Genomic DNA, 26,660 nt, shown 5'->3' with positions numbered 1-26,660 from the left:
TAATTACCTGCTAACGGAAACTCTGCTACACAATTCTTCTTCTTCTTATTATTATTATTATTGAAACATGACCGGTAAGTTTCAAATTTGTCCGGTAAAATAAATTCTGTCTGCGGAAACCCTGCTCGGACAGCGCAAAATGCGTATATGAAGTGTCATGAACGCAAGAAATCCTACCCTCGTGGGGACCCGCTCATGTGATTGGCTTAGACTGGAGGAGACATCTGATTGGCTATAGATGAAAGAAATTACAAGTACAAATCGGGTGACCGTCAGGGGAGTCTCAAAAAACCTACACACGAATGCACAGCGATCCATGCACAGAAAGCGGTTTGTGTTAGCAGGTTCAGAGGTTTTAAACGGTAAACAAATATGTGTGGATCAAAAATACATATGTAAAACTTTTTTCTGTGTTTGGATTTTATTTACATGTATATGAAACGGAACACATTTGTGTGTCCATTGAAAAACACAAGTGTGGATCCGGAAATACAAGTGTGAATCCTTCTGTGTGCATGTGTGTATTATGAGACTGTTCTGAGCCCATAAAGGTACAGTAAAAACAATTTGAACTCACATAAGTATGTCCTCACAAACCTATAATAGAGTACTTTAACACTTGCCTTGTTAATTAAATCTAACAATAGCTCATCTGTAAATGACGTTCTCTTTTCTCCAACACAGGCTGAAGGGGAAGTAAGATATGTGACAACATCTTCAGACGAGGTAACCCTTAACCATTAAAACCATAACTCGTACAGCACTAAAAGAGCGCACTAAAAGGCTCATAGGTTAATGTATTATCATTTTAATCATAAAATATACACAAGTAATTCAACAAACAATTTAAGATTAATTATCTTTCAATATAATCAACTTTACATTTTTCAGCTAGTATTGAATAAGTAGGTTTATGTTTGATATTTCTTCAGCTATTACATGTTGTGTTCTGTTCTGCAACAGGTTGAAGCAGAAGATGAGGATGTCACATACAGCAACTTGCCTTAGTTCCAGAGAAACCTGTGAATGTGTTACCACTACCCTACATCTGTATCACTGGAGTTTTGTTTTGTAATGATGTTGTTGCAACTTGCTTTCATGTGCTCTTTGGTTTTGCAGAAACCTCGTACTTCTTTTTTTGAGGGTTTGTACCTTCTGCTTTTAGTTATCTCCTCTTCTACAAAGCTGCAACATGTGTTAAAAAAGTACTGACTTGGGCCTAGTTTCCCACGATCACCTTGCATTCAAGAGTCAGGTTTGTTTTTCTAAAATCCATCAAACAAACCTCTCTTTTGCATTAACAAACGCTTTCTACACTCTTCAACAAATGAGGTTTCACAACCCAACAATATTACCTTTTAATTTGTCATTGTTGTCTTTATCATAATGTTTTTTTATGTGATGTTTGGTGTAAATTAATGATATTAAATAGTAAAAATAAACATACTCCAACAATAATTAAACAATTGACCTGCCAGTTGTCTTCCTCCTCTTATCCCTCTTCTTGTCTAATCATTTCTTCTGACTGAAATGTCACTTTCATAATGTAGTTTTGCAGTTTTCTAAATCTTTCCATTTTGTATTAATTGTGCGGGTTTGACAGAAGCCTGAAGTTCCATATAGAAAGAAAGACATTCAGGAATAGGTGACTCGCACATTCAAAAGATTATAGGAACGGCCACTGCTCCATTTTGTGTTGAACATGCTCGGTGACGTCTGCCTTAAGCAGCAGGTACATCTAGGAACGTTTACATTCTTAAGTTTGCATGTGTCTACACTTTGGTTACTGAAACACAAGTTTTTAAATGGAAAACGTGTTTTTATGTAGACATGTACATAACAACCTATATTTGAAGCTTTATTATTTGTATTTTTAATTGAATATACAATGGCTTAAAGTTTGCATTTACTTGTAGTGTAATGTTTTAATTAGTAAACATGTTTTAGTCACTGATGGTCTCTTGTTTAAAACATTTGTAACCTCTGGACCTTCCCCCAAAGTCTACAGTAAATTATACTTTAAAAGTGTACTATGCATAGATATTAGTAAACCTTCATGGTAATTCCTCTGATCGTGTACGCCTAACAAAGGTAGTATTTATAAGAAGTGATTCATGCTTTTCTATATTCCCAAAGATGTCCACATGGTATCTAATCAGATCTGGTTTACTATACATCTATTTTATAAAATATTAAAAAACATTTGGCTTGAATCGTCATCAAACTGAAGAGAAAGTAAAATATATAAACGTTAAAGGTGGGGTAGGTAAGTTTGAGAAACCGGCTCGAGATACACTTTTTGTTATATTCCATGGAATGCTCTTAACATCCCGATAGCAATGAATATCTTAAGTGCTTTGACAAAAAATCCATAAAAAAATGTCATCTTTGGAAGCCGTAGTACTGTAAAAAGCACGACCAATCATTTTAGCCGGCAGATGGAAGGCTGACAGGCAGGTAGGCCATCCAGTTATTTTATCCGGCCCGGCTAAAATAACTGGATGGCCTACCTGCCTGTCAGCCTTCCATCGGTGCACAAACTTATCTCGTGCCCTCATTGGTCATGTGCGCGTTCGTGTGTGTTGGAGGAGGGGCTCTATAAGGAAGTGGCAGATTTGTTCCGGCTGTGTATTTTCAAATTCTAGCGATCTCGAGCTGGTTTCTCCAAAATTACATACCCCACCTTTAAGCATGTGAGAAAACTGCAGATGAGGTAACCTTAAATAAAAAAAACAATGTATTGTATTATAATATACAAGTACATACAAAACACATACACTTAAATAGCATAAACTCTAGTTTATATACAGTATATAAATTATTTAACAAGTGTGACTGCCTTGGAGGAGGAGGAGGAGGAGGAGGAGGAGGAGGAGGAAGGAGGAGGAGGGAAGATATTAAGAGTTGCAAAAAAGGAACTAAAGACTCAGTCTGTCAGTGATAGTGTTCATGTGGTTTAGCTTGACTCACTCACTCCCAGACATGACGGTTCAACTGAGCTTTCTTCTCATCTTCACTGGACTTACAGGTCAGGCACAAGAATCAAGACTTAAAAACATATTTTATGTGTATGCTAGAGGGAATTTCTAATATTTTGAAGGCTTTAATGATGTAATTATTTGTAAACATGAGCTAATTTGAACATCAACATTATGTAAGCCATCTAAAGGAATAGTATTGACCATTTTTTATTTAACTTTTTAAAATGCTGTATTTGCTTTTGTTGCAGGAATTCACAGCATAACTACAGTCAGTAAAGTGTCAGTGAGAGCTGGAGGTTCGATCACCATCCCGTGTCTCTATGAGTCAAAGCACACAAACAATGTGAAATATTTGTGTAAAGTATCTACTTGGGACTTCTGTTCTGATAAAGTTAAAACAAACAAACCAAGCAGTTCAGGAAAGTTTTCGATCTCTGATGACAAAACACAAAGAGTCTTCACTGTGACTATAAATGATCTGACTGGAGAGGACACTGATTATTACTGGTGTGCTGTGGAGATTGATTATGGACCAGATTTGGGAACACGTTTCCATCTGTCAGTCACTGGAGGTAAGAGTCTATTTATTAACTTTTTTAATCTTTTGTAACATTTCAACACTTCGATTTTACAATAACTTCATCGTTCTTCTTTTCAAATAATGCTTTTACGAGATGTAATTTTATTAAATATATATTTAAACATCAGGAGCATGCACCAACTAGGCTGCTTACAAGTTCCCATTGAATTATGTTTCCGATTAAGGCAATCCATATCTATATGTGGATGAACAGAAGAGGACAGGATTCAGAGGAGAAGAAATAACCATCGATTATCACTATTATAACGCTGGAGATATAAAGTGGTGCAGGCTGGGCAGCTCCTGTGTGACACGGCCGAATGGATGGTTAGAAAACTCAAGAGTCACCATGAATAATGTCCCTGGTCTTCTCTCTGTGACTCTGAGCGGACTGAGGACAGAGAGCAGCGGCTGGTATTTGTGCGTTAAAGGAGACTTACAGATGCCGGTGCACATAACTGTTACTGAGAAACCTACAACTAGTAAGTGTTATAAGTCATTCTTAATTTCAAAATATAACATTTTCAATATGTGTTGGGTAAAGTCATTTGCAATTTATTTATTTAATAAAATTGAAATCTTAGCAATTATTAATGTCATTTTACTCTAAAAGCTATATCCACATGTCATGACATTCACCTTTGCAGCAACAAGTCCTGCCACCTCTGAGCCTGTGAAGCAAACCTCTAGTTCTGCAGACCAACCACTTTCCACTGTCGAGGGTAAACAGCAAAGGTGAGAGACTTTCTTGAATCATGCAAATGTTGACTGTTTATACAAATGTGTCATTTACATTGTGTTTTTTATTTATTTATTCCTGCCGCAGTGTTTCAGGGAACTTAAAGAGCTTCATCATCCCTTTGAGTTTGCTGATCTTCATTGTTATGGTGGCCATGTTTATCTGGTTTATGTTCAAAAAGCACAGTAAGTCTATGCCGAATTATGCTCAATCCAAATAATAGCATTTTTATTATTGTGTGTTAATCATAAATATATTTACTATTAATTCAGATAACTGTGCATTATTGTCACTAACAATATTTTTTATTGCTTCACTTTTAGGACAGACCAAAGAAGAATCCCCAGCCACAATAATTGTAAGATATTATAGATAATTATTTTCCAAATACAATATCTTACAAGAAAGGAAATTGGTATTAACATAATTTAACACTGCAGCAATTCTAGATAAAATAAGACTTTACTGTACCGTCCCTTTGAAGCTACAATGAATCACTGTAGACAGCACATTCACACTTATTTCATATGATGTTTATTGTCATAATTACTATTACTCTACTCTTATTCTTATTCATACTATTTTCTTCTTTGTAAAAGGACAATTGCACATCAGGCTTTTGGTTCATATTTGCCGTTCAAATTCTGTCCTTTGCTCTTTTAACACAGTCTAATGAGGAAGTAACATACAGTACTGTCAAGAACAAGAGAAAGACAGGTCAGGTAAGACACTGTGTAAAATGATTGGCACAGAACATTACAAATTTGAATAAAAAAAACTATTTAGAATTAGGTTTTGGGTAAACTCTTATGGTGATTCAAATGATCAGCTGTTTACCCTAAAGAGGAAGAATTGTTCATGTTCAAGTTGATGGTTTGCAGCTTGGTCTCGCTGAAGAGGAAGTAACATACAGCGATGTTAAACACATGAGAAGAGCTTCAGAAAAGGTAACCCTCAAGCAATAAAACCACAACTTGCATTTCACAACAGGATTACAGAAGTAGAAAGATAAGTTCTCTCAGGCAGCATTTATTATTTCATCATAAACATTTGTTTTTATGAAGCAACATCTAAAGTTAAATTGTTAAATTGATCTGATCGAGTCCGTCTCTTCTTTCTTCCACAGTGGTCAGAAGCTAATAGAGATGTGGACGTGATGTACTCCTCTGTGGTCGCTGTAGAACGTCAAACTAAACAAAGGGTACATTTTAATTTTAATGTTGTATTCTATGGTAATAGTGAAGCTTTTTCCCCACATTTTGAAGGCAAAATAGAAGCGTGTCTATATATGGGTGGCCATTGTTGTCTGTTCTGTTGGATGGATCATTAAACAATTGAACATTAGGCTTTTGGTTCATATTTGTGATTCAAATTCTGTCCTTTGCTCTTTTAACACAGTCTAATGCAGAAGTAACATACAGTACTGTCAAGCAAAAGAGAAAGACAGGTCAGGTAAGACACTGTAAAAATGATTGGCACAGAACATTACAAATTTGAATACAAAAACTATTTAGAATTAGGTTTTGGGTAAGCTCTTATGGTGATTCAAATGATCAGCTGTTTACCCTAAAGAGGAAGAATTGTTCATGTTCATGTTGATGGTTTGCAGCTTGGTCTCGCTGAAGAGGAAGTAACATACAGCGATGTTAAACACATGAGAAGAGCTTCAGAAAAGGTAACCCTTAAGCAATAAAACCACAACTTTCATTTCACAACAGGATTACAGAAGTAGAAAGATAAGTTCTCTCAGGGAGCTTTTATTATTTCATCATAAACATTTGTTTTTATGAAGCAACATCTAAAGTTAAATTGTTAAATTGATCTGATCGAGTCCGTCTCTTCTTTCTTCCACAGTGGTCAGAAGCTAATAGAGATGTGGACGTGATGTACTCCTCTGTGGTTGCTGAACGTCAAACTAAACAAAGGGTACATTTTAATTTAATGTTGTATTCTATGGTAATAGTGAAGCTTTTTTTAAGGCAAAATGTGGGGAAAAACACACATTTTTCCCCACATATTGATGCCGATTTATGTCTGTTCTGTTGGATGGATCATTAAACAATTTGGTACAGATGGTCCTGGTGTCAAAAAGACTGTATCCTTACAAATTCGGTGATTCCTTGCATTTTCATATAGCGCCATAATCAGGTCAGAAATGTAATTTGTTGATAATGACGAAATACTATGAAAGATCATTTCCACCATCCTCGGTTTTCCTTTTGGATTTGTGCTAGCAAATGTTGACATTGATACTGGCTAAACTAAGATTATGAACATGGTAAGCAGTCCTGCTAAACATTAATACTTCAGCCTTTGTTGACATTGTCAGGACAATGTAACGTTAGCATTTAGCTCAAAGCATTGTGTCCAGCCTGTTAGAGCTGTAAGTGTGGCAAAAGTCATTTTCATCTTTGATCTTTCCTCCCTAATGTCATTTTTTCTTCACTTATGCAACAGATTCAAGCGGAAGAAGATGATGTAACATAAAGCAGGTTGGCTTAGCACCAGAGAAACCTGTGAATGTTATCCCTACCCTACATCTGTACCCAACGCTGGAGGCGTAGCCCAATATCACAAACTTCACAGTTTGTACAGAATATCAGTATGACAATAAGACACCCTCTGTCCTTAGACCCTCACATCGTACAAGGAAAAACTTCAGAAGAAAACCCACAGTTTAAAGGGAAAAATGGGAGAAACCTCAGGTAGAGCAACAGAGGAGGGATCCCTCTCCCAGGACGGACAGACGTGCAATAGATGCCGTGTGTAAATTGAAAAGATAATACATTTCCAACATAGGTAGTCCAAATGTTTAGAAATGCATGTGTCTATAATAAGAAGATGAATCCACGAGGATATCCATCCAGGACTTATGATCCAGGACCACAGCAATAGGCACAGCCACGACTCAAGATCCAGGGCTCGCGATCCAGGACTCAGGACCACAGCAACAGGATTAGCCATGACTCCGGATCCCGGCGTATGTAGACACCAAATACAACTTGCCGACATCTGATCTTTGGCTTTGCAGAAACCGCTTTCTTTTTTTTCTTTTTTTCTCCCCCTTCATATCCTTAAGCTCAAGAGATTTTATGCATTGACAAAAGCTTTCTACACTCTTACAAAATGACCAAGCTCCTGAACATTCAGGAGGAACCAAACAAATCTTACAGGTTTTGTTTAATTATGTTTGTTCATTTATGTCTTGTATTATGTGTTTTGTTGTTTAATGTTTGATGGAACATGAATTATAATGTTTAAAGTAAAAAATAAGTAAACTAAAATAAACATTAAAATGCAATAAATCACAAGTTGATATTTCAGTTTCTGCCATCCTCCTTGTCTTCTTCTTATATATTTAACTGTTCGAAACATCAACTTTCTGATGGCACATGTAGTGTTAATATTATCTCTCCACTTTGTATGCACTGTGCGTGTTTGACACATACTTCAAATGGTTGTCATGGTTTAATGTTTTAAATAAATGAACAAGGTTCAGTCCATATGCCTGAAGTGCTATTCTTTTGTTTAGAAATGTGGACCTTGTCCCAAAGTCTACAGTAAATGATATTGTAAAAGTGCACTGGAGAGGCATTGTTATCTAGTGAACTCTAATTGTAAATCCTCTGATCCGGCCTTACAAATAAAGTATCGTAAAATGTTTTGCTTGTACTATATTATTAATAAAGATGACCATGCATTAAATCTCATCAGATCTGGTCGATTACAAATCATTTTTATTTAAAAAACGTTTTCCTCTTCCTCTGACTGAAGAGGACGCCAAACACAGCAATGTTAGGCATGTGGGGAAAACTAAGCAAATAGCAAACTATGTAATAGACAATATAAAAAGACAAATAAGTATGCTAGCTTGTATTATTTCACCATACACATTTGTAACTGAATTCAAACAAATCTGTTCAATTCATCTGTTTGATGTCTGTAGGATGTCAGATGCTAAGAGTGATGTGTGCTCTGTGGTAGCAAAACAAACTGCATATATCACAAACAAAACATAGAAAAAAAAGGAACTAAAGAATCAGTCTGCCAGTGTTTGGGTTCAAGTGGTTTCCAGCCCATTTGCCAACATGACTGTTCAACTGAGCTTTCTTCTCCTCTTCGCTGGACTAAAAGGTTGGTCACAAGACTTTATTTAAATTTGTATACAGTATTTCTTCTATCCAACATGTCAGTTAAGTAATACCCTCCAGTTAAGCTACTATGGCCTTATGTGGAAAACAACATTATTCACTTTTACAATGGTCATCTGAAACGGTCAGGTTTGGGGAAAAATAGGACCCAAGTGCAAAAAAGGTTTGGTAACATAAAGCGACCTTTATTAAAAAAAGCCGAAGACAGGGAAAAACAAGAAACTACTTAAAGGGCCCATGTCATGGCCATTTCCACTGATCATAATTACATTGTTGAGGTATACTAAAATAGATTTATACTGTGCAATTTTCCAAACTCACATTGGTTTCGCATACAGCATCTCTGTCAAGCATGTGTATTCAGCAGTATTCACTTTCTCCACTAAACGACTCGTTGGAGCTCTTGCCCCCCCCTCCCTGTGAGCCTAGTGTGCTCCGATTGGTCAGCTCGGCCACTCGTTCTGATTAGTCAACCACCAGAGAGGCTGCGCCCATGTCAGTGCTTTTCCCGGCTGCTCTCAGCGTAACATCAGTCTTATCATGGCGTCGGTACAGCGGTATATTTTATATACATATATATTTTTAACTGTTGTTATAGAAGAGTGTGACGGCCTCAGGGCCTTTGTCTTACGATGGGGTGGAGCTGAAGAGGCTAATCAGCACGATCACGGACACCTCCGGACACAGTCTCTCTCCAAAGCGGCTGCAGGAAGACTAACTCTGCGATCCTCTCAACCACCTGTCTCTGCATTTACCACAATAAATGTGCCGTGGTTTTGTAAACTCGTGTATGTCTCCTTGTCTTTCCGTTGTGGCCTACGAGCTACTCTCATAACAAAGAGTAAGTTATTTTTACCCGTTATAAACTACTACTGTTTGATGAGAAATCAAATCATGGTTTGCTATATATGAATTCAGGGAAGAAAGGATAGGCCTACTAAGTATTTCCATTAAACTTTATTTTTAGAAATGTACAAAATGAACATAAATATACATATATACACGGTATATCATCCATTCCTCCTCCTCGCATCTTGCCTGCGCACAGTCGGTGCGGTGCCTTTTAGCACCCTCAGTAGTAGTAGAATCCCTTCCCCGTCATGGATTGTCCGCCAGGATCTGGCTGGACGAAATCAAATGCAAATCACAAAATATTAGAGAAACTTAGTTGTTTTAGATTCGTTAGTAGTAGTTGTGTAATGAACAGCTTGCCTGCTAATATGCTAACCTAGCTTTGTTTACCTTGGTAGCTAACACGATATGAACGTTAGCTTGGAGGAAAGGCAACTATAATGCAGTGTAATAAAACTACTATGAACAAAAGCTAGTGGTTCATATTAGGCTAGCAATAACGTGTTTATAATTGCAATCGTATACGGGTATTCTGCTACGTTCGGTCATACAATGTAACTTGCATGAATACATTGTTTTGCGCTAGCATACAGCTAGCCTCGTTAGCTACATGCAGTATATGTACGGTCACAATGTACGGTAAATCACAGTACAGTATACTGTATGAGTATTCCGTGTGTGTGACTGCAGACATTCTCCTGCCATGACAAACATGTAAGGCCATCTGCTGACATTGTAGTTGATATATTTAAACGCTAGCAACGTAGCATCACAAAAATGTTTTTCTGACCAAAACTAGCTCTAGCTCCGTGTGTTAGATCGCTACGCCAGCTATAATGTAATTACGTTTCGCGACTGACCGGCAAATCACCCGGAGTATACTGTCAATAGGTATTTTGTGTGTGAATGCAGACATTCTCCTGCTATGAGATACATGTATGCAAGGCCATCTGCTGATATTAGAGTTGATATATGGAAACTCTAGCAACTTAGTTAGCACAGTTAGCACTGTGTCAATGGCTTAGCAGTCCAACACAGTTTACACATTTAAACAGTCTTGTTTGATAAATACACAAATAACAATGCAAACTTACAGGTTGTATACCCAGATCTTCCCCTGCTCCAAACGGTCCAAACAAGCTGTGCATATCCGGCCTCAAACTGGGCAATGTTTTGGAAGCTTTCGTCTGTGAAATGCCGGTTCTTCGAACCTCTGGAGGAGGAACACGCCGCTGCTGGTGTGGCCATAGCTCTTCGGGATTGGTCCATTTCGTTCCGGGTACCGCATGACATCAGGCGGTACCCGGAACTAAATGGAAGACTCAAATGGGCAGTGACGTATCTCCAACGAGGCGTTTTGGGGAGGTATTTTCTGTGTTAGAGTTTTACTCGCTACAGGGTGTACTTTGAGGGTTTTGACTCTGCACACCGTTTACATGCATAAAAACCTTCATAACACACAAGGGGACGGGTAATAACCGGAAAAGCATGACATGGGAGCTTTAACAAAAACAAAACCGGGGAACACGACAAGAACAAACTTACAGACCGGAACAGGCAGGTGACATGGACAAGCAGACGAGCATAGACGAGGCAGGGAACATGGACATGAAGAGACGGACAGGTATCATAGACATTAAGAGAAGACGAACAGACATGGAACACAGCAGGGGAAGACAAGACTAAATACACAGAAGGGTAATCACAGGACAAGACACAGCTGGGCAGGTGAGGCAGAAACACAAGGGCAACAGGTGAACACAATCAGACAATCAGACACCAGGGAAACTAACGAAAGGAAGGCAAACACAGGGAGTAGGACCAGACAAGACACAAGGAGGAAAACATTTCAAAATAAAAGGTGGAAAATGAAAACATAAATCCAAAACCATGACAGAAGGAGTATCTGAACAATCTGAAAAAGCACTATAACATTTTTACTCAACTAATGTTGTATTTGCTCTTGTTGCAGGAATTCACAGCATAACTACAGTCAGTAAAGTGTCAGTGAGAGCTGGAGGTTCGATCACTATCCCTTGTCTCTATGAGTCAAAGTACACAAACCATGTGAAATACTTGTGTAAAGGATATATTTCGTCCTCTTGCTCATATGAGGTTAAAACAAACACACCAAGCAGTTCAGGAAAGCTTTTGATCTCTGATGACTCACTCTGATTCACTGTGACTATAAACGACCTGACTGATAAGGACACTGCATATTACTGGTGTGCTGTGGAGATTAAAGATGGACCAGATCTCAAAGAGTATTTCCACCTGTCAGTCACTGCAGGTAAGAGCCCAATTACGCCTTTTCAAATCTTTTGTGAAATATCAACACTTTAATATTACAATTACCTAATTTTCTCAAATAATGTATTCACCAGATGTGCCTAACATATTTGAAACATCAGCAGCATGTACTAACCACGTTGCTAAATAGTTTCAATGAATGATGTTCTCCATCAAAGTACATCCAGTCTCTACGTGGATCAGCAAGAGATTACAGGATTTAAAGGAGATAACATAAACATCAAGTGTCACTATCAAAACTCTGGAGAAAGGAAGTGGTGCAGGCCCGGCGGCTCCTGTGTGACAAAGTCTGGATCAATAGATGGAACAAGAGTCGACATCAGTGCACGCAGCACTGGTGTTCTCACTGTGACTATGAGCGGACTGAGGACAGAGAGCAGCGGCTGGTATCGGTGTGTTAAAGGAGACTTACAGATGCCAGTGCACATAACTGTTACTGAGAGACCTACAACTAGTAAGTACTAAAAGTCATTTTGAAATTATAGATATTTGTCAGGTAAATTGAGAATTTTCTATTCAATCTAGATTAAATATATTTTTTATTTCAAAAGATGATTACCGTATATTTACAGTTGCAGCCACAAGCCAAATAACCACCTTGGCACCCACCTCCAAACCTGTGAATCACACCTATAGTACTGCAGAACAAAGACTTTCCACTGTTGAGGTTGAGCAGCAAAGGTGAGAAGCCTATACATTTTTATGCAACTACATTTTTGGACTGTTAGCAAACTGTCATTTGCGTTTTCTTTTCTTTGATTTATTTATATCTGCTGCAGTGTTTCAGTAAACTTGATGGTCTTTATCATCCCGTTGGGCTCGCTGATCTTCATTGTAACGGACCCGGTTGCCTCGTTCATCTGCTTAATGATCAAAAGACACAGTAAGTCTATGCCGAAATTATAATTGTTTGTAAAACATCAATATATTAACGATCATGCAGACTATTTGTGTGTTATTGTAAGTAAAAATAGTTTATAATTGATTCACTTTTAGAGCAGACCAAAGGAGATTCACCGGCCACAATAATGGTGAGATATGATCATTCATTTCCCAATACATTTTGTTATGTTATCATAGCCATTTTTCTAATAAACACTGCAGTAATTCCAAATAATATAAAACTTTACTTTATTTTGAATTTGCAGCTGCAGGAGTTCAATATATCTCTGGGAAAAAGCATTGATACTTATCACATATATCTTGATAATTACTAAGAGTGTTTTTCCTAACAAGACAATAGGTCAGAAACACAGAAATACGTTAAATAAATAAACCAATTAAAGCTTTTGGTTCATATTCATCGTTCATGTTCTGTTCTCTGCTCCTTCAGGGTAAAGAGGAAGCAACATACAGTATTGTTAAGCAAAGGAGAAAGACTTCAGGCCAGGTAAGACAGTCACTGTGTGAAAATTACTGCCGCTAAATATTTTTATTTTTATTTCAAAACAAGACCATCCACAGAATTAACACAGTATATGTGTTTTTATTATACAATTAGGTTTTATTAAACTCTTATGGTGATTCCACTGATCTTCTGTTTGCCCTAAAAAAGGAGAATAGTTATGAAATGTTTCCTGATTTAAAAAAAAGTGTTCATGTTGATGGTTTGCAGCTTAATCGCGCTGAAGAGGAAGTAACATACAGCGATGTTAAACAAAGACAACCTACAGACAAGGTGACCCTTGACCCCAAAAGGCCCAACTTGTATTCCATCATAAATATAAAAAGTTAAATGTTTCAAGTGATCTCATCATGGCCGCCTCTTCTTCCTTCCACAGTGGTCGGATGCTAATAGAGATGTGTATGTGATGCACTCTGATGTGATGTACTCATCTGTGGTTACTATAGAGCATCAAACTGGACAAAAGGTACATTTTAAGGGATTCAAACCCAGACCTTAACTTTTTCTAACATTCTTTCCCCACATTTCACCATGAAAGCTAATAGCCCTCAGCCTCAGTTGTCTCTGTGATAGTGCTATTTGGCAACTTTTTAGCATGTTAGCAGGTAAACATTCCTGATAAACATTTGTAATTTAGCTTTCTCATTGTGCACATTGTTAGTATTTGGCTCAGAGCTCCATGTAAAACCTGACAGAGCTGTTAGTAAGGTATGAGTTGATCATGGCTTTGATATTTCCTCCCTCATGCTATTCTTTTCTTCACTTATGCAACAGATTCACGCGGAAGAAGATGATGTAACATACAGCAGGTTGGCTTAGCACCAGAAAAACCTGTGAATGTAACCCCTACCCTACATCTATATACCCATCACTGGAGTCTTTTTTTAGACAATTTGCAACTTGCTGTCATTTGTTTTTTCTTTCTTTTTGAAGGTATTCTTCTCCACACTGCTGCAAAACATTTCAAACAAGTACTGACATGGGCGTAACAAGCATCTTAAAGTCAACAAGCTAACAAAACCCATCTTATGAACCTTCTTAAGCTCAATAGGGGTTTCCCAAAGGCATTGACAAAAGAACTCTTAAAAATGACCAAAAGTCAGAAGCTGCAGGAGGAACCAAAACATTTTATATCTAAATATATACTTTTATCGTGATGTTTGTTGTCTGATTTTCGATGTAAAATGAATAATTATATGTAAAATACAAAAAAGTTATAAAAATTGTTCAAACACAATAACTCACTAATGGATCGGCCTGTTTCTGTTGTCATCCCCATCGTCTTCGTATCTCTTCTGGATGAAACATCACTTCTCTAATCATATTGTTGCAGTACTCGTGTCATCTCTCCACTTTTTTATATACTGTATGGTGCATGCTTTACACACACTTAAAAAAAGTTTGCATTTATTTCTAATGCATTGTTTTAAGAAATGAACATGTTTCAGTCCTTAATCCTGAAGTGCTGGTCTTCTGTTAAAAACATATGTATCCACCGGACCTTACCCTACATTCTACAGTAAAGTATATTGTGGCTCAGCACCGACAAAACATTGAAATGTTTGTCTGTCTGTTAATCTCGTATCTCTCTGTTAGCAGACAGCTTTGTTTGGTCGTGCTGTAACTTCTTCCTTCTCCTTTTTCATCTGTAGTCATCTCACCTTTTTTTGAACCCTCCCCTGCATACAAAAACAACAACATTGATAACTTTTATGTTTTTCAACTGTATTACTTACATGTTATTCTCACTTTAATTAATTAGTTCTTACTTCCATCTTTAAGATGTTTAGAAACTCATATTTAACCTTTGATATGCTAACACTTTTTATACTTTAACATGTCATATATGACATGTTCTGGAATGACTATAAATGATGACAGTTGACTTTACTGTACAGTACAATCACTTTTATTTAGCTTTTCGAGCAACAAAATGGTATAATGTAACTGAAAACAGCCAAATGTATCGTCTCATCTGTGGTTCCTCAAACAGGGTTTGTGTTACTCCGTCAGACATCCTCTTTGTTAAACCATAAGGCTATAACACCACAGATATGCAAAGAATAAACACGGTGATTGTGTGAAGTCGTTTAAGGGCACTGGTTAGCTTGGTGGTGTCACACATATATAACTTGAAAAGGACTTGGACTTTATCTGTTTTTGAGGCTTACTGCCCATAAAAAGTACCCATAATACCTAGTGTTTCTCTCCGTATCTTTGGAAATTACTATTATCTATGTCTGATTTCAATTGTTAAAATGACAGGTACTTGATATTTCCGTTACTCAACCCACTTGGGTTAAACAAATGTTTTTAATCATTTCATGTTATTACTGTCATGCTTTAAATAAATTAACACAATTCAGTCCATAAACCTGAAGTGCTGGTTTTTTCTTTTGAAATGTTGTGTTCATGTTTTCTACATCGAAGCTATTATGTAAGAGTAGGGTACTCCCCAACTGCACTAATAATGATATATATATATTACACAATTAACCTATGAAACGCAACTTCCTTATAGGAGGGACCCATATTTGAACTTGTGCATTTTATATTTAGGAACAAAGGAAGTAGAGCATCAGTTCGTACATGTTGTTTGGTCCGCTCACACTCTGACATGGCTGTTCATCTCGGCTTCCTTCTCATTTTGACCGGACTCACAGGTCAGTGACAGAATAATTGTATCATTGTGAATATTTTATTGTATGCTTCACATGGTAATGTCAGAAGGTAACATGGATAATTATGATTGAATATGGCTTTTAAAATGTTGGGTTTGCTCTTGTTGCAGGAATTCACAGCATAACTACAGTCAGTAAAGTGTCAGTGAGAGCTGGAGGTTCGATCACTATCCCATGTCTGTATGAGTCAAAGTACACAAAGCATGTGAAATACTTGTGTAAAGGATCTACTTGGATCTCCTGCTCTTACGTGATTAAAACAAACCAACGAAATTCAAGAAAGTTTTCCATCTCTGATGACAAAAAACAAAGAGTCTTCACTGTGACTATAAATGATCTGACTGGAGAGGACACTGATTATTACTGGTGTGCTGTGGAGATTAAAGATGGACCCGATCTCAAAGAGTATTTCCACCTGTCAGTCACTGGAAGTAAGAGCCCAATTCCCCCTTTTCAAATATTTTGTGAAATATCAACACTTTAATATTACAATTACCTCATTTTCTCAAATAACGTATTCACCAGATGTAAATATATGCCAAACATATTTGAAACATGAGCAGCATGTACTAACCACGCTGCTCACGAGTTTAAATGAATGATGTTCTCCATCAAGGTACACCCAGTCTCTACGTGGATCAGCAAGAGATTACAGGATTTAAAGGAGATAACATAAACATCAAGTGTCACTGTCAAAACTCTGGAGAAAGGAAGTGGTGCAGGCTCGGCGGCTCCTGTGTGACACGGTCTGGATCAATAGATGGAGCAAGAGTCGAGATCAGTGCACGCAAGAATGGTGTTTTCACTGTGACTCTGAGCGAACTGAGGACAGAGAGCAGCGGCTGGTATTGGTGTGTTAAAGGAGACTTACAGATGCCAGTGCACATAACTGTTACTGAGAAACCTACAACTAGTAAGTGTTATAAGTAATTCTAAATAAAAAATATAACATTTTTAATATGTGTTGGGTAAACACATTTCTAATTTATTTATTTAATAAAAATGAAATCTTAGCAATTATTAATGTCATTTTACTCTAATAGCTATATCCACATGTCATTACATTCACTTTTGCAGCAACAAGTCCTGCCACCCCTGAGCCTGTGGAGCACACCACGGAGCCTGTGAAGCACACCACTAGTTCTGCAGACCAACCACTTTCCACTGTTGAAGGTAAACAGCTAAGGTGAGAGACCTTCTCGTAATCATGCACATTTTGACTGTTTATACAAGTCTGTCATTTGTATTGTGTGTTTTTATTTATTCCTGCTGCAGTGTTTCAGTAATCTTGGAAGCCTTCATCATCCCTTTGAGTTTGCTGATCTTCATTGTTATGGTGGCCATGTTTATCTGGTTTATGTTAAAAAAGCACAGTAAGTCTATGCCGAATTATGCTCAATCAAAATAATAACATTTTTATTATTGTGGGTTAATCATAAATATATTTACTATTAATGCAGGTAACTGTGCATTATTGTCACTAAAAATACTTTTTGTATTGCTTCACTTTTAGGACAGACCAAAGACGAATCCCCAGCCACAATAATTGTAAGACATGATAATTATTTTCCAAATACATTTATTTACAAGAAATTAAATTAATTAATTTCACACTGCAGTAATTCCAGATAGAATACGACTTTAATGTACTGTCCCTTTGAAGCTACAATGAATCACTATAGACAGCACATTAACACTTATTACATATGATGTATATTGTCATAATTACTATTACCCTACTCTTATTCTTATTCATACTATTTTCTTCTTTCTAAAAGGACAATTGAACATTAGGCTTTTGGTTCATATTTGTCAAATTCTGTCCTTTGCTCTTTTAACACAGTCTAATGCAGAAGTAACATACAGTACTGTCAAGAAAAAGAGAAAGACAGGTCAGGTAAGACACTGTGTAAAAATGATTGGCACAGAACATTACAAATTTGAATAAAAAAACTATATATAATTAGGTTTTGGGTAAACTCTTATGGTGATTCAAATGATCACTGTTTGCCCTAAAAAGGAAGAATTGTTCATGTTCAAGTTGATGGTTTGCAGCTTGGTCTCGCTGAAGAGGAAGTAACATACAGCGATGTTAAACACATGAGAAGAGCTTCAGAAAAGGTAACCCTTAAGCAATAAAACCACAACTTGCATTTCACAACAGGATTACAGAAGTAGAAAGATAAGTTCTCTCAGGCAGCATTTATTATTTCATCATAAACATTTGTTTTTATGAAGCAACATCTAAAGTTAAATTGTTAAATTGATCTGATCGTGTCCATCTCTTCTTTCTTCCACAGTGGTCAGAAGCTAATGGAGATGTGGACGTGATGTACTCCTCTGTGGTCGCTGTAGAACGTCAAACTAAACAAAGGGTACATTTTAATTTTAATGTTGTATTCTATGGTAATAGTGAAGCTTTTACCCCACATTTTGAAGGCAAAATAGAAGCGTGTCTATATATGGGTGGCCATTGTTGTCTGTTCTGTTGGATGGATCATTAAACAATTGAACATTAGGCTGTTGGTTCATATTTGTCGTTCAAATTCTGTCCTTTGCTCTTTTAACACAGTCTAATGCAGAAGTAACATACAGTACTGTCAAGAAAAAGAGAAAGACAGGTCAGGTAAGACACTGTGTAAAATGATTGGCACAGAACATTACACATTTGAATAAAAAAACTAATTAGAATTAGGTTTTGGGTAAACTCTTATGGTGATTCAAATGATCATCTGTTTATTTAATCGTTTATTTGGCAGGGACAATGCACAGTAATGAACACTTAAAACAGTCAAATGTGTTAAGCGTAACAGTGCCAGATTTAGCTTTGAGCTAATTTCCATCCGCAGTCCCTTACATAAAACATTTAAGCAAGAGCAGCATACACAAGTATTTACCACAATATAGCAGCTACGACATATAAAGCGCAAGAAAAGATAAAAGTGCTACATAAAGTGCAAGAGGAGATACCCCTGTGTTAAAGTGCATTTAGCGGTGATTGCACGTCTGGTTGTTTCTTAAACATTCTCTGAGTTGACCTTTAAAACTATTGAGAGTGGGACAATCCCTTTTCTCAGTTGGGAGGCTATTCCACAATGAGCTGCCTTTAATGGAGAGGACATTTTGTCCAAAAGTGGTCAGTCTACGGTGGACTTCACAGTCTCCTCTGGTTTCTGACCTAGTGCAGCGTCCAGTGTCTTTTTTGTGGATGAATTCCCCTAAGGGAGGGGGGGCAGTCCATGTAAACATTTATAAAAAAAACACATACTTTTAAAAGACTTAAAATTGTCAAAACTCAAGAAATTGTGTTTTTCAAGGATGGTACAGTGGTGGTATGAATTTGGCTTTCTCTCAAACACCTTGATAGCTCTCTTGTACAGCTGTTCTATTGGTTTCAGGTTTGTGGCACAAGCAAACGACCAGTTTGTCAAACAGTATTCAATGTGGGATAGAATCATACAGTGGAGGTATGACTTTGCAGCATTGACAGTTAAAAAAGGTGTGATTTGTTTAAAATGTTGCAAGTTGAATTGAATGGTATTGGATACTTTCTTAATATGTTTCTTAAAAGTCAAGTTCGAGTCCAATATGACTCCAAGATACTTGAAGTGGGGGACTAGTTCTATTTCTGCTCCGTTTAAAAACACATTGGATCCTTTGATTTTGACTGGTCGTTTACTGAACATCATGCATACTGTTTTTTTTGCATTTAACTGTAAGCAAATGTTGTTCAGCCAGTGTTGATCCTTGTCCAAAGCATTTGAGAGACAGGATGAGATAATTTCAGTATGTTTCCCCTGTACAAAGATGACCGCATCATCGGCATACATTTGTACATTCAAATCAGGACATACATTAGGCAAGTCATTAATGTACAGAGAAAACAGTAATGGTCCAAGAATGGAACCTTGTTTACCCCAAAAAGGAAGAATTGTTCACGTTCATGTTGATGGTTTGCAGCTTGGTCTCGCTGAAGAGGAAGTAACATACAGCGATGTTAAACACATGAGAAGAGCTTCAGAAAAGGTAACCCTTAACCAATAAAAACACAACTTGCATTTCACAACAGGATTACAGAAGTAGAAAGATAAGTTCTCTCAGGCAGCATTTATTATTTCATCATAAACATTTGTTTTTATGAAGCAAAAACAAAAGTTAAATTGTTAAATTGATGTGATTGTGTCCGTCTCTTCTTTCTTCCACAGTGGTCAGAAGCTAATAGAGATGTGGACGTGATGTACTCCTCTGTGGTCGCTGTAGAACGTCAAACTAAACAAATGGTACATTTTAATTTAAATGTTGTATTCTATGATAATAGTGAAGCTTTTACCCCAAAATAGAAGCGTGTATATATTGATGCCGATTTCTGTCTGTTCTGTTGGATGGATCATTAAACAATTTGGTACAGATGGTCCTGGTGTCCAAATAATGTATCCTTACGAATTTGGTGATCCCTTACATTTTCATATAGCGCCATAATCAGGTCAGAAATGTAGTTTGTTGATAATGACCAAATACTATGAAAGCTAATTTCCATCAGCCTCGGTTATCCTTTTGGATTTGTGCTAGCAAAGGTTGGCATTGATACTGGCTACACTAAGATTATGAACATGGTAAACAGTCCTGCTAAACATTAGTACTTCAGCCTTTTGTTGACATTGTTAGGACAATGTAACGTTAGCATTTAGCTCAAAGCATTGTGTCCAGCCTGTTAGAGCTGTTAGGCAAAAGTCATTTTCATCTTTGATCTTTCCTCCCTAATGTCATTTTTTCTTCACTTATGCAACAGATTCAAGCGGAAGAAGATGATGTAACATAAAGCAGGTTGGCTTAGCACCAGAGAAACCTGTGAATGTTCCCCCTACCCTACATCTATACCCATCGCTGGAGTCATTTTTTAGATGACAGTCTTGCAACTTGCCGACATCTGATCTTTGGCTTTGCAGAAACCGCTTTTTTTTTTTTTTTTTTTTTCTCCCCTTCCCCTTTCTTCATATCCTTAAGCTCAAAAGATTTTATGCATTGACAAAAGCTTTCTACACTCGTACAAAATGACCAAGCTCCTGAACATGCAGGAGGAACCAAACAAATCTTACAGGTTTTGTTTAATTATGTTTGTTCATTTATGTCTTGTGTTATGTTTTTTTGTTGTTTAATGTTTGATGGAACATGAATGTTTAAAGTACAAAATAAGTCAACTAAAATAAACATGATAATGCAATAAATCACAAGTTGATATTTCAGTTTCTGCCATCCTCCTTGTCTTCTTCTTCTTATATAATGAACTCTTCTGTTTGAAACATCAACTTTCTGATGGCACATGTAGTGTTAATATTATCTCTCCACTTTGTATGCACTGTGCGTGTTTGACACATACTTAAAATGGTTGTCGTGGTTTACAGTTTTTCTCGATTGCTAACACACATTTATTTTTAAATTGCTCAGTTTCTCAGAACACTAAACACAATTCACAAAACCACACACCCAAAGTGCAAAACACCTCATTTCTCCTGCTAAATGAAGAACTGCACTCAAAACTACATAAACACTTACCAAATGCAAACTTTTGCACCAAATATAACACACTTCATTCATAATACTAGATTGTTTGACCACCCAACTACACACTGCTGAGCATAATCTAAAGCACTTTCATCTCGTATGGGCTATGCTCTGTACATAGAGGTTTCTGCAGAGAAAGATTGCTTGAGTTTACAGAAATACAGTAAATGAAGAAATACAAATGAGTTGTTGACAAAAATCATATTTTGTTCAAAAATAACATTGTGCAACATGCATCTCAGCACATAGTTACAGTTGTTTCGGTAACGCAAAACAAAAATGATGCTTCTGTCAAATACAGTAGAAAAAATATTAGGCTGAACCCTCTGTCCAGCCTCTCTCATCGTCAAACCATGGTTGATAACATGGTCAACCAAAGTGGCCCGGATTTCATTAGAGAGTATTCTTCTTTGTCCACGTCCTCTCCCTCCAGCTCTACCTCTACCTCTCATTCTTCCTCCTCTCACTCTCACCCACCTCTTCCTCCTCCTCTCACTCTCACCCCAGCTCTTCCTCTTCCTCTTCCTCTTGCATCCATGTTGGCTTCCATTGTTGCTGTAAGAAAGTACTCACCTGTGGTGCTTTTATAGTGCTAACATCCTGATTGATGAGCCAACAATTATGCTATCAGGTGTTTGGTCAGGTGGAACGTGTTTCTTGATTATTGGTCCATGTGTGAGGCATTTTGAATATCAGTGTTTTAAACCTGCTAACACGTGACTTTATGTCAGATTCCTGTGTTTTACGTGGAGAAACGTGTGCAGTGGTTTGCAAAAAGTGCCATGTTGATTTGCAAATTGTGTGAAAAGCTGAAAACGTGTTTAGAGTTTTGGAGATTTGAGCCAATGTTTTGCTCTTTGAGTGTCAGTTCAAATAATTGTACTTTATGTATAATTTGTGTGTGTTAGCAATCGAGAAAAACTGTAATGTTTTAAATAAATGAACAAGTTTCAGTCCATATGCCTGAAGTGCAATTCTTTTGTTTGGAAATGTGGACCTTGTCCCAAAGTCTACAGTAAATGATATTGTAAAAGTGCACTAGAGGCATTGTTATCTAGTGAACTCTAATTCTAATTCCTCCAGAGATGGAGTACTCGAGTCCTGGACTCGGACTCGAGTCGGACTCGAGTGCCGATTTTCGGGACTCGTGACTCGACTCGGACTCGCGCACTGATTGACGCGACTCGGACTTGGACTCGTGAATTCTCACGCACGATGACTTGGACTCGGACTCGGACTCGTGAATTATCGCGTACGCTGGCTTGGACTCGGACTCGGACTCGTGAATTTTCCCCCCCATGATGACTCGGACTCGACTTGTACATTGACGCTCCGACTTGGACTCGGACTCGAGCAAGTTTTCTATGGAGTCTGATGTCCTCTATCCTGGCGTGTGCACCGGCTGCGAGGCAAGTTCATGTACTGGGCCCCGCTATTCCAGTCTAAAGATGTCTAGAGACACATCCCGCATCGTGCTGTATGCTTTCACACATTCTGCTTCCACATTGGAAAAGAGCAGCGCCAAATGCTCTATGTGGAAACAATATTGAAGAGAAGGCTCCATAACACATTACTCCAAACATCGAGTTCAGACATATAGGCTGTCTTGAACACTATCATCAGAGTAACGTGATCTAATTGTGGCAGTAGCCGCAGAGGGGAGGATAGGTGAATGTATTTGTTCAAGTTGGTTTGATTACACCATTCACAATTCCGACAACGCCACCTTGGGAGTTTCACCCAAGGAAATATTAACACTTTTTCAGAGGACACATAGGTTCGAATACTAATGGAGCCGGAGACGTGGTTTCAATTTATCAAAAATATACAATTTTATTTAGCACAAGTCAATAGTTTAAAATGCAGTTTAAAACAGTCACACAGGGCTGTAGCACAAAGGGAAAAAATGAATTAGGGGCTGAGGCTTACCAGTGGGGGGATAGGGTCGACGAGTGAGTGGAAGGATCCCCAAACAAACCAAACTTAAATCACCCCAGTCATACGTGCAGGAAATCAAATCCCGGGGGAGCACATCACACACAAAAGAAGAGAGGAAAACCACCACCTTGGACACCAGCACCACCACCTTCAGCTCTCAGTAACTAAGTAGGGAAACAAAGAGGGAAATGCAGTTAATGGGGGCTAAATAAGTAAATCAAAGTAATAAACAAACACAATAGCAAATATGTTCTCATAAACAGATAACTTGTGTAAACATTTAAGAATAAAACAAATCACAAGAGAAAAGGTTCAGTTAAACAAAATAAACAATTAACTAGAATAAAATAAACCAACTAATTTAAATCAAGTTGGCCAAAGTAAGGACAAGTTATAGGGGGGAGTTAGCCCCAGAGTTCAATGACTTCCACACTTCGAGTGTCGGCCCAAGCAAGGCAGCAGGAAGGCGTTCAGTTAAAGCAGCACTTTAACTGGTGAGCGAGCCTCCGCAGTAGGCGACGCAAAGCTGGACAGAAGCAGCAATCAGAAGCAGCAATATAGTAGCAGTAGCCCAAACATTTAGGCAGGATCAACAGCAGTTGTGCGGATAAATACACTTTCTCCAGTGAAGCAAAACAGCAGATGTCCCTTAATCATTGGATTGGCCCGATCAGGCTTTCCTATCGATGACGCAGAGAGGAGAGAGCTTCATGCTTTCTATGGCTGCGTTGACAGGCTGCACCCGGAGGATCCTCCACTGCACCGGTGGCAGAAGCAAACACGGCAAACATGCAAGTGGGGCGGGTCTGTGTACCAACAAAGAAGAGACAGCCAGCTAGAAACCTCTGCCCTTTTATAGGGTGCCCCCTGGTGGTGATATGCTCACAGGAGCCAAACGAGGAGAATATCCTTTACAAGGGATTAGGACTCTCATCCTGCCACATAATCAATACATAAAGATTCAGCCGATAACACGAAAGCATATGGCTACTTAACATGCAGAATGACGTCATTTTGCATGCTAAGTAGCCATGTGCTTTCTGGGGCTAAATCTTTATCAGTAAACCGATTTAACTGGTAAAACTTCCTTCAAAATAAGAGTCCCGATCTTATTACTATCAAAATAAAAGTGCAAAACGAAAACTTTACCATAGGAAAATATTGGCATACAAATATAATCACTTCTCTAAAAGGTAACTCATTTTAAACATAGTTTATTTATATATAATAATAATAATATTAATATTAGTAATAAGCTTTATATTTGTATAGCACCTATTACAAGAATTGTAGCCAAACTGGCTTCACAGCAGTTCAATAGACAGATTAGTATAACATGACAGGATAAAAGCAATGTAGAGGAGCAGCTACATTTTAACACATATATCCACGAAGATTAATACATGAAGACTTGTGACTCGGACTTGACTTGGACTCTTCTTAGGTGACTCGGACTTGGACTCGGACTCGAACACAGGTAATGATGACTCGGACTCGGACTCGACTCGGACACTCCTTGGGTGACTCGGACTTGGACTCGGACTCGAACACAGGTAATGATGACTCGGACTCAGACTCGACTCGGACATTCCTTGGGTGACTCGGACTTGGACTCGGACTCGACTACGACTCTCCCTTGGTGACTCGGACTTGGACTCGGACTCGAAGAGTGGTGACTCAAGAGTGACTTGGACTCGTGAATTGGTGACTTGACTACAACACTGAATTCCTCTGATCCGGCCTTACAAATAAAGTATCATAAAATGTTTTGCTTGTACTATATTAATAAAGATGACCATGCATTCAATCTCATCAGATTTGGTCGATTACAAATCATTTTTATTTAAAAAAACTTTTGGTTTGAATCTTCCTCTGACTGAAGAGGACGCCAAACACAGCAATGTTAGGCATGTGGGGAAAACTAAGCAAATAGCAAACTATGTAATAGACAATATAAAAAGACACATAAGTATTCTAGCTTTTATTATTTCACTGTACACATTTGTAACTGAATTAAACAAATCCGTTCCATTCATCTGTTTGATGTGTGTAAGATGTCAAGAGTAAGTGTCTAAGAGTGATGTGTGCTCTGTGGTAGCAAAACAAACTGCATAAAGAGTATATATCACAAACTAAACATACATCATTTACTAATTGGGTCTGTCTTACAGATGGAGGAGGAGAAGTAGAGTTATTAAGTGTAGCAAAAAAGGAACTAAAGAATCAGTCTGCCAGTGTTTGGGTTCAAGTGGTTTCCTGCCCATTTGCCAACATGACTGTTCAACTGAGCTTTCTTCTCCTCTTCGCTGGACTAAAAGGTTGGTTACAAGACTCAGGTTTTATTTTTATTTGTATACAGTATGCGTCTATCCAACATGTCAGTTAAAGAAAACCTATCATGCTATATTTAAATGATATATTGTAGGGCCATACCTATATAAGGTATATTTATACGTTTCTGTTTTCAAAATACCAAACAGATCATGCATTTTAGCCATGCCTGATTTCGCTCTATGTGCTGTTTGCTGTCTACGGGTCTGATTTTGCTGACCACGCCCCCCTGCAGGAGAGGGGAGACATGCTCTGATCAGCTGCTGGGCTGTTAGAAGAGGGGGAGAAAAAGAGATCTCCGTGTTTTATTATATAGAGTCGTTATTCATTTGTTTTAAAGCTCAATAAATAACAAAGAAGACCTTTGATCGGCACTTTTCTAATTTTGTCCGGAAGATTTAAACTTTAACGTACATCTTTACCGGCGAAACAAACTGAAACTGAAACTCTGCTGCACGGTCCCCTCGTTCCTTGGAAGAGGCGGAGAGGTGGGTGTTTGTCATCTGCTGGTGGACTAACCGGAGAGAATTACTGTTAGGGTTGAGTAAGCAGGCAGGACCCAAATGCAGATTTCCAAGTATATTCCTTTAATCCAAGGTACGAAGTAGAACACAGAACACTACCCTGTGACACACAGTCAAATACAAACAATGAACCAACAATGACAGACAGAAAAACCAGAACTAAAATACACACAAGACCAATCACACAAACAAGACACAGGTGAGGAGGGAGGAGAAAACACAGGGGCACCAGGTGAACACAATCGGGCAATCAGGCAGGAGGGAACACAGACACAGGAAGAACACAGAGACAGGAAGCAACAGGCAAGACAGGGGTGAACACTTTTCAAAACAAAACAGGAAACCAAAGACAGAAAAAGACAAGACAAAACACAACACAGACAGATCGTGACAGTACCCCCCCCTCAAGGGACGGATCCCAGACGTCCCAAAAAGTCCCAAAAAGTCCAAAACATTCCAGCAGGGTGGGTGGAGGGGGACTGGAGGAGGGACGCACAACCAAGACCAACAGGGTGGGTGGAGGGGGTCCGGAGGACGGGCCCGGAAGGGGTCCCAGGCGGACGGCCCGGGGGCAAGGCAGAGTCCAAAAAGGGGCGAAGGCCACAG

The 26,660-nt window shown here is 38.2% G+C and overlaps 1 protein-coding gene and 1 long non-coding RNA gene across 2 annotated transcripts in view; both read left to right on the top strand.

The window, feature by feature from the left end:
• Positions 1 to 2,939: 2,939 nt before the first annotated feature.
• Positions 2,940 to 26,660, top strand: part of LOC117499961 — a 172,703-nt gene continuing 148,982 nt past the window's right edge. The window contains exons 1-12 of the mRNA XM_034152676.1: positions 2,940 to 3,028; positions 3,230 to 3,553; positions 3,747 to 4,043; positions 4,209 to 4,296; positions 4,388 to 4,485; positions 4,624 to 4,658; positions 4,969 to 5,022; positions 5,182 to 5,247; positions 5,427 to 5,501; positions 17,543 to 17,596; positions 17,755 to 17,820; positions 18,000 to 18,074. Of these exons, the coding sequence (XP_034008567.1) occupies positions 2,950 to 3,028; positions 3,230 to 3,553; positions 3,747 to 4,043; positions 4,209 to 4,296; positions 4,388 to 4,485; positions 4,624 to 4,658; positions 4,969 to 5,022; positions 5,182 to 5,247; positions 5,427 to 5,501; positions 17,543 to 17,596; positions 17,755 to 17,820; positions 18,000 to 18,074 (1,311 nt within the window). The 5' untranslated portion in view covers positions 2,940 to 2,949. The remainder of the gene's footprint in view (positions 3,029 to 3,229; positions 3,554 to 3,746; positions 4,044 to 4,208; positions 4,297 to 4,387; positions 4,486 to 4,623; positions 4,659 to 4,968; positions 5,023 to 5,181; positions 5,248 to 5,426; positions 5,502 to 17,542; positions 17,597 to 17,754; positions 17,821 to 17,999; positions 18,075 to 26,660) is intronic.
• Positions 19,537 to 20,942, top strand: LOC117499964. The gene is made up of 3 exons (XR_004557743.1): positions 19,537 to 19,725; positions 19,905 to 19,979; positions 20,489 to 20,942. It is a non-coding gene; the product is annotated as an uncharacterized LOC117499964 (long non-coding RNA).

Source organism: Trematomus bernacchii, unplaced genomic scaffold (assembly GCF_902827165.1).
Source record: "Trematomus bernacchii unplaced genomic scaffold, fTreBer1.1, whole genome shotgun sequence".
Lineage (NCBI taxonomy): Eukaryota > Metazoa > Chordata > Actinopteri > Perciformes > Nototheniidae > Trematomus > Trematomus bernacchii.
Note: the sequence above shows the minus strand (reverse complement) of the source record. Positions and strands in the feature narration are given on the sequence as shown.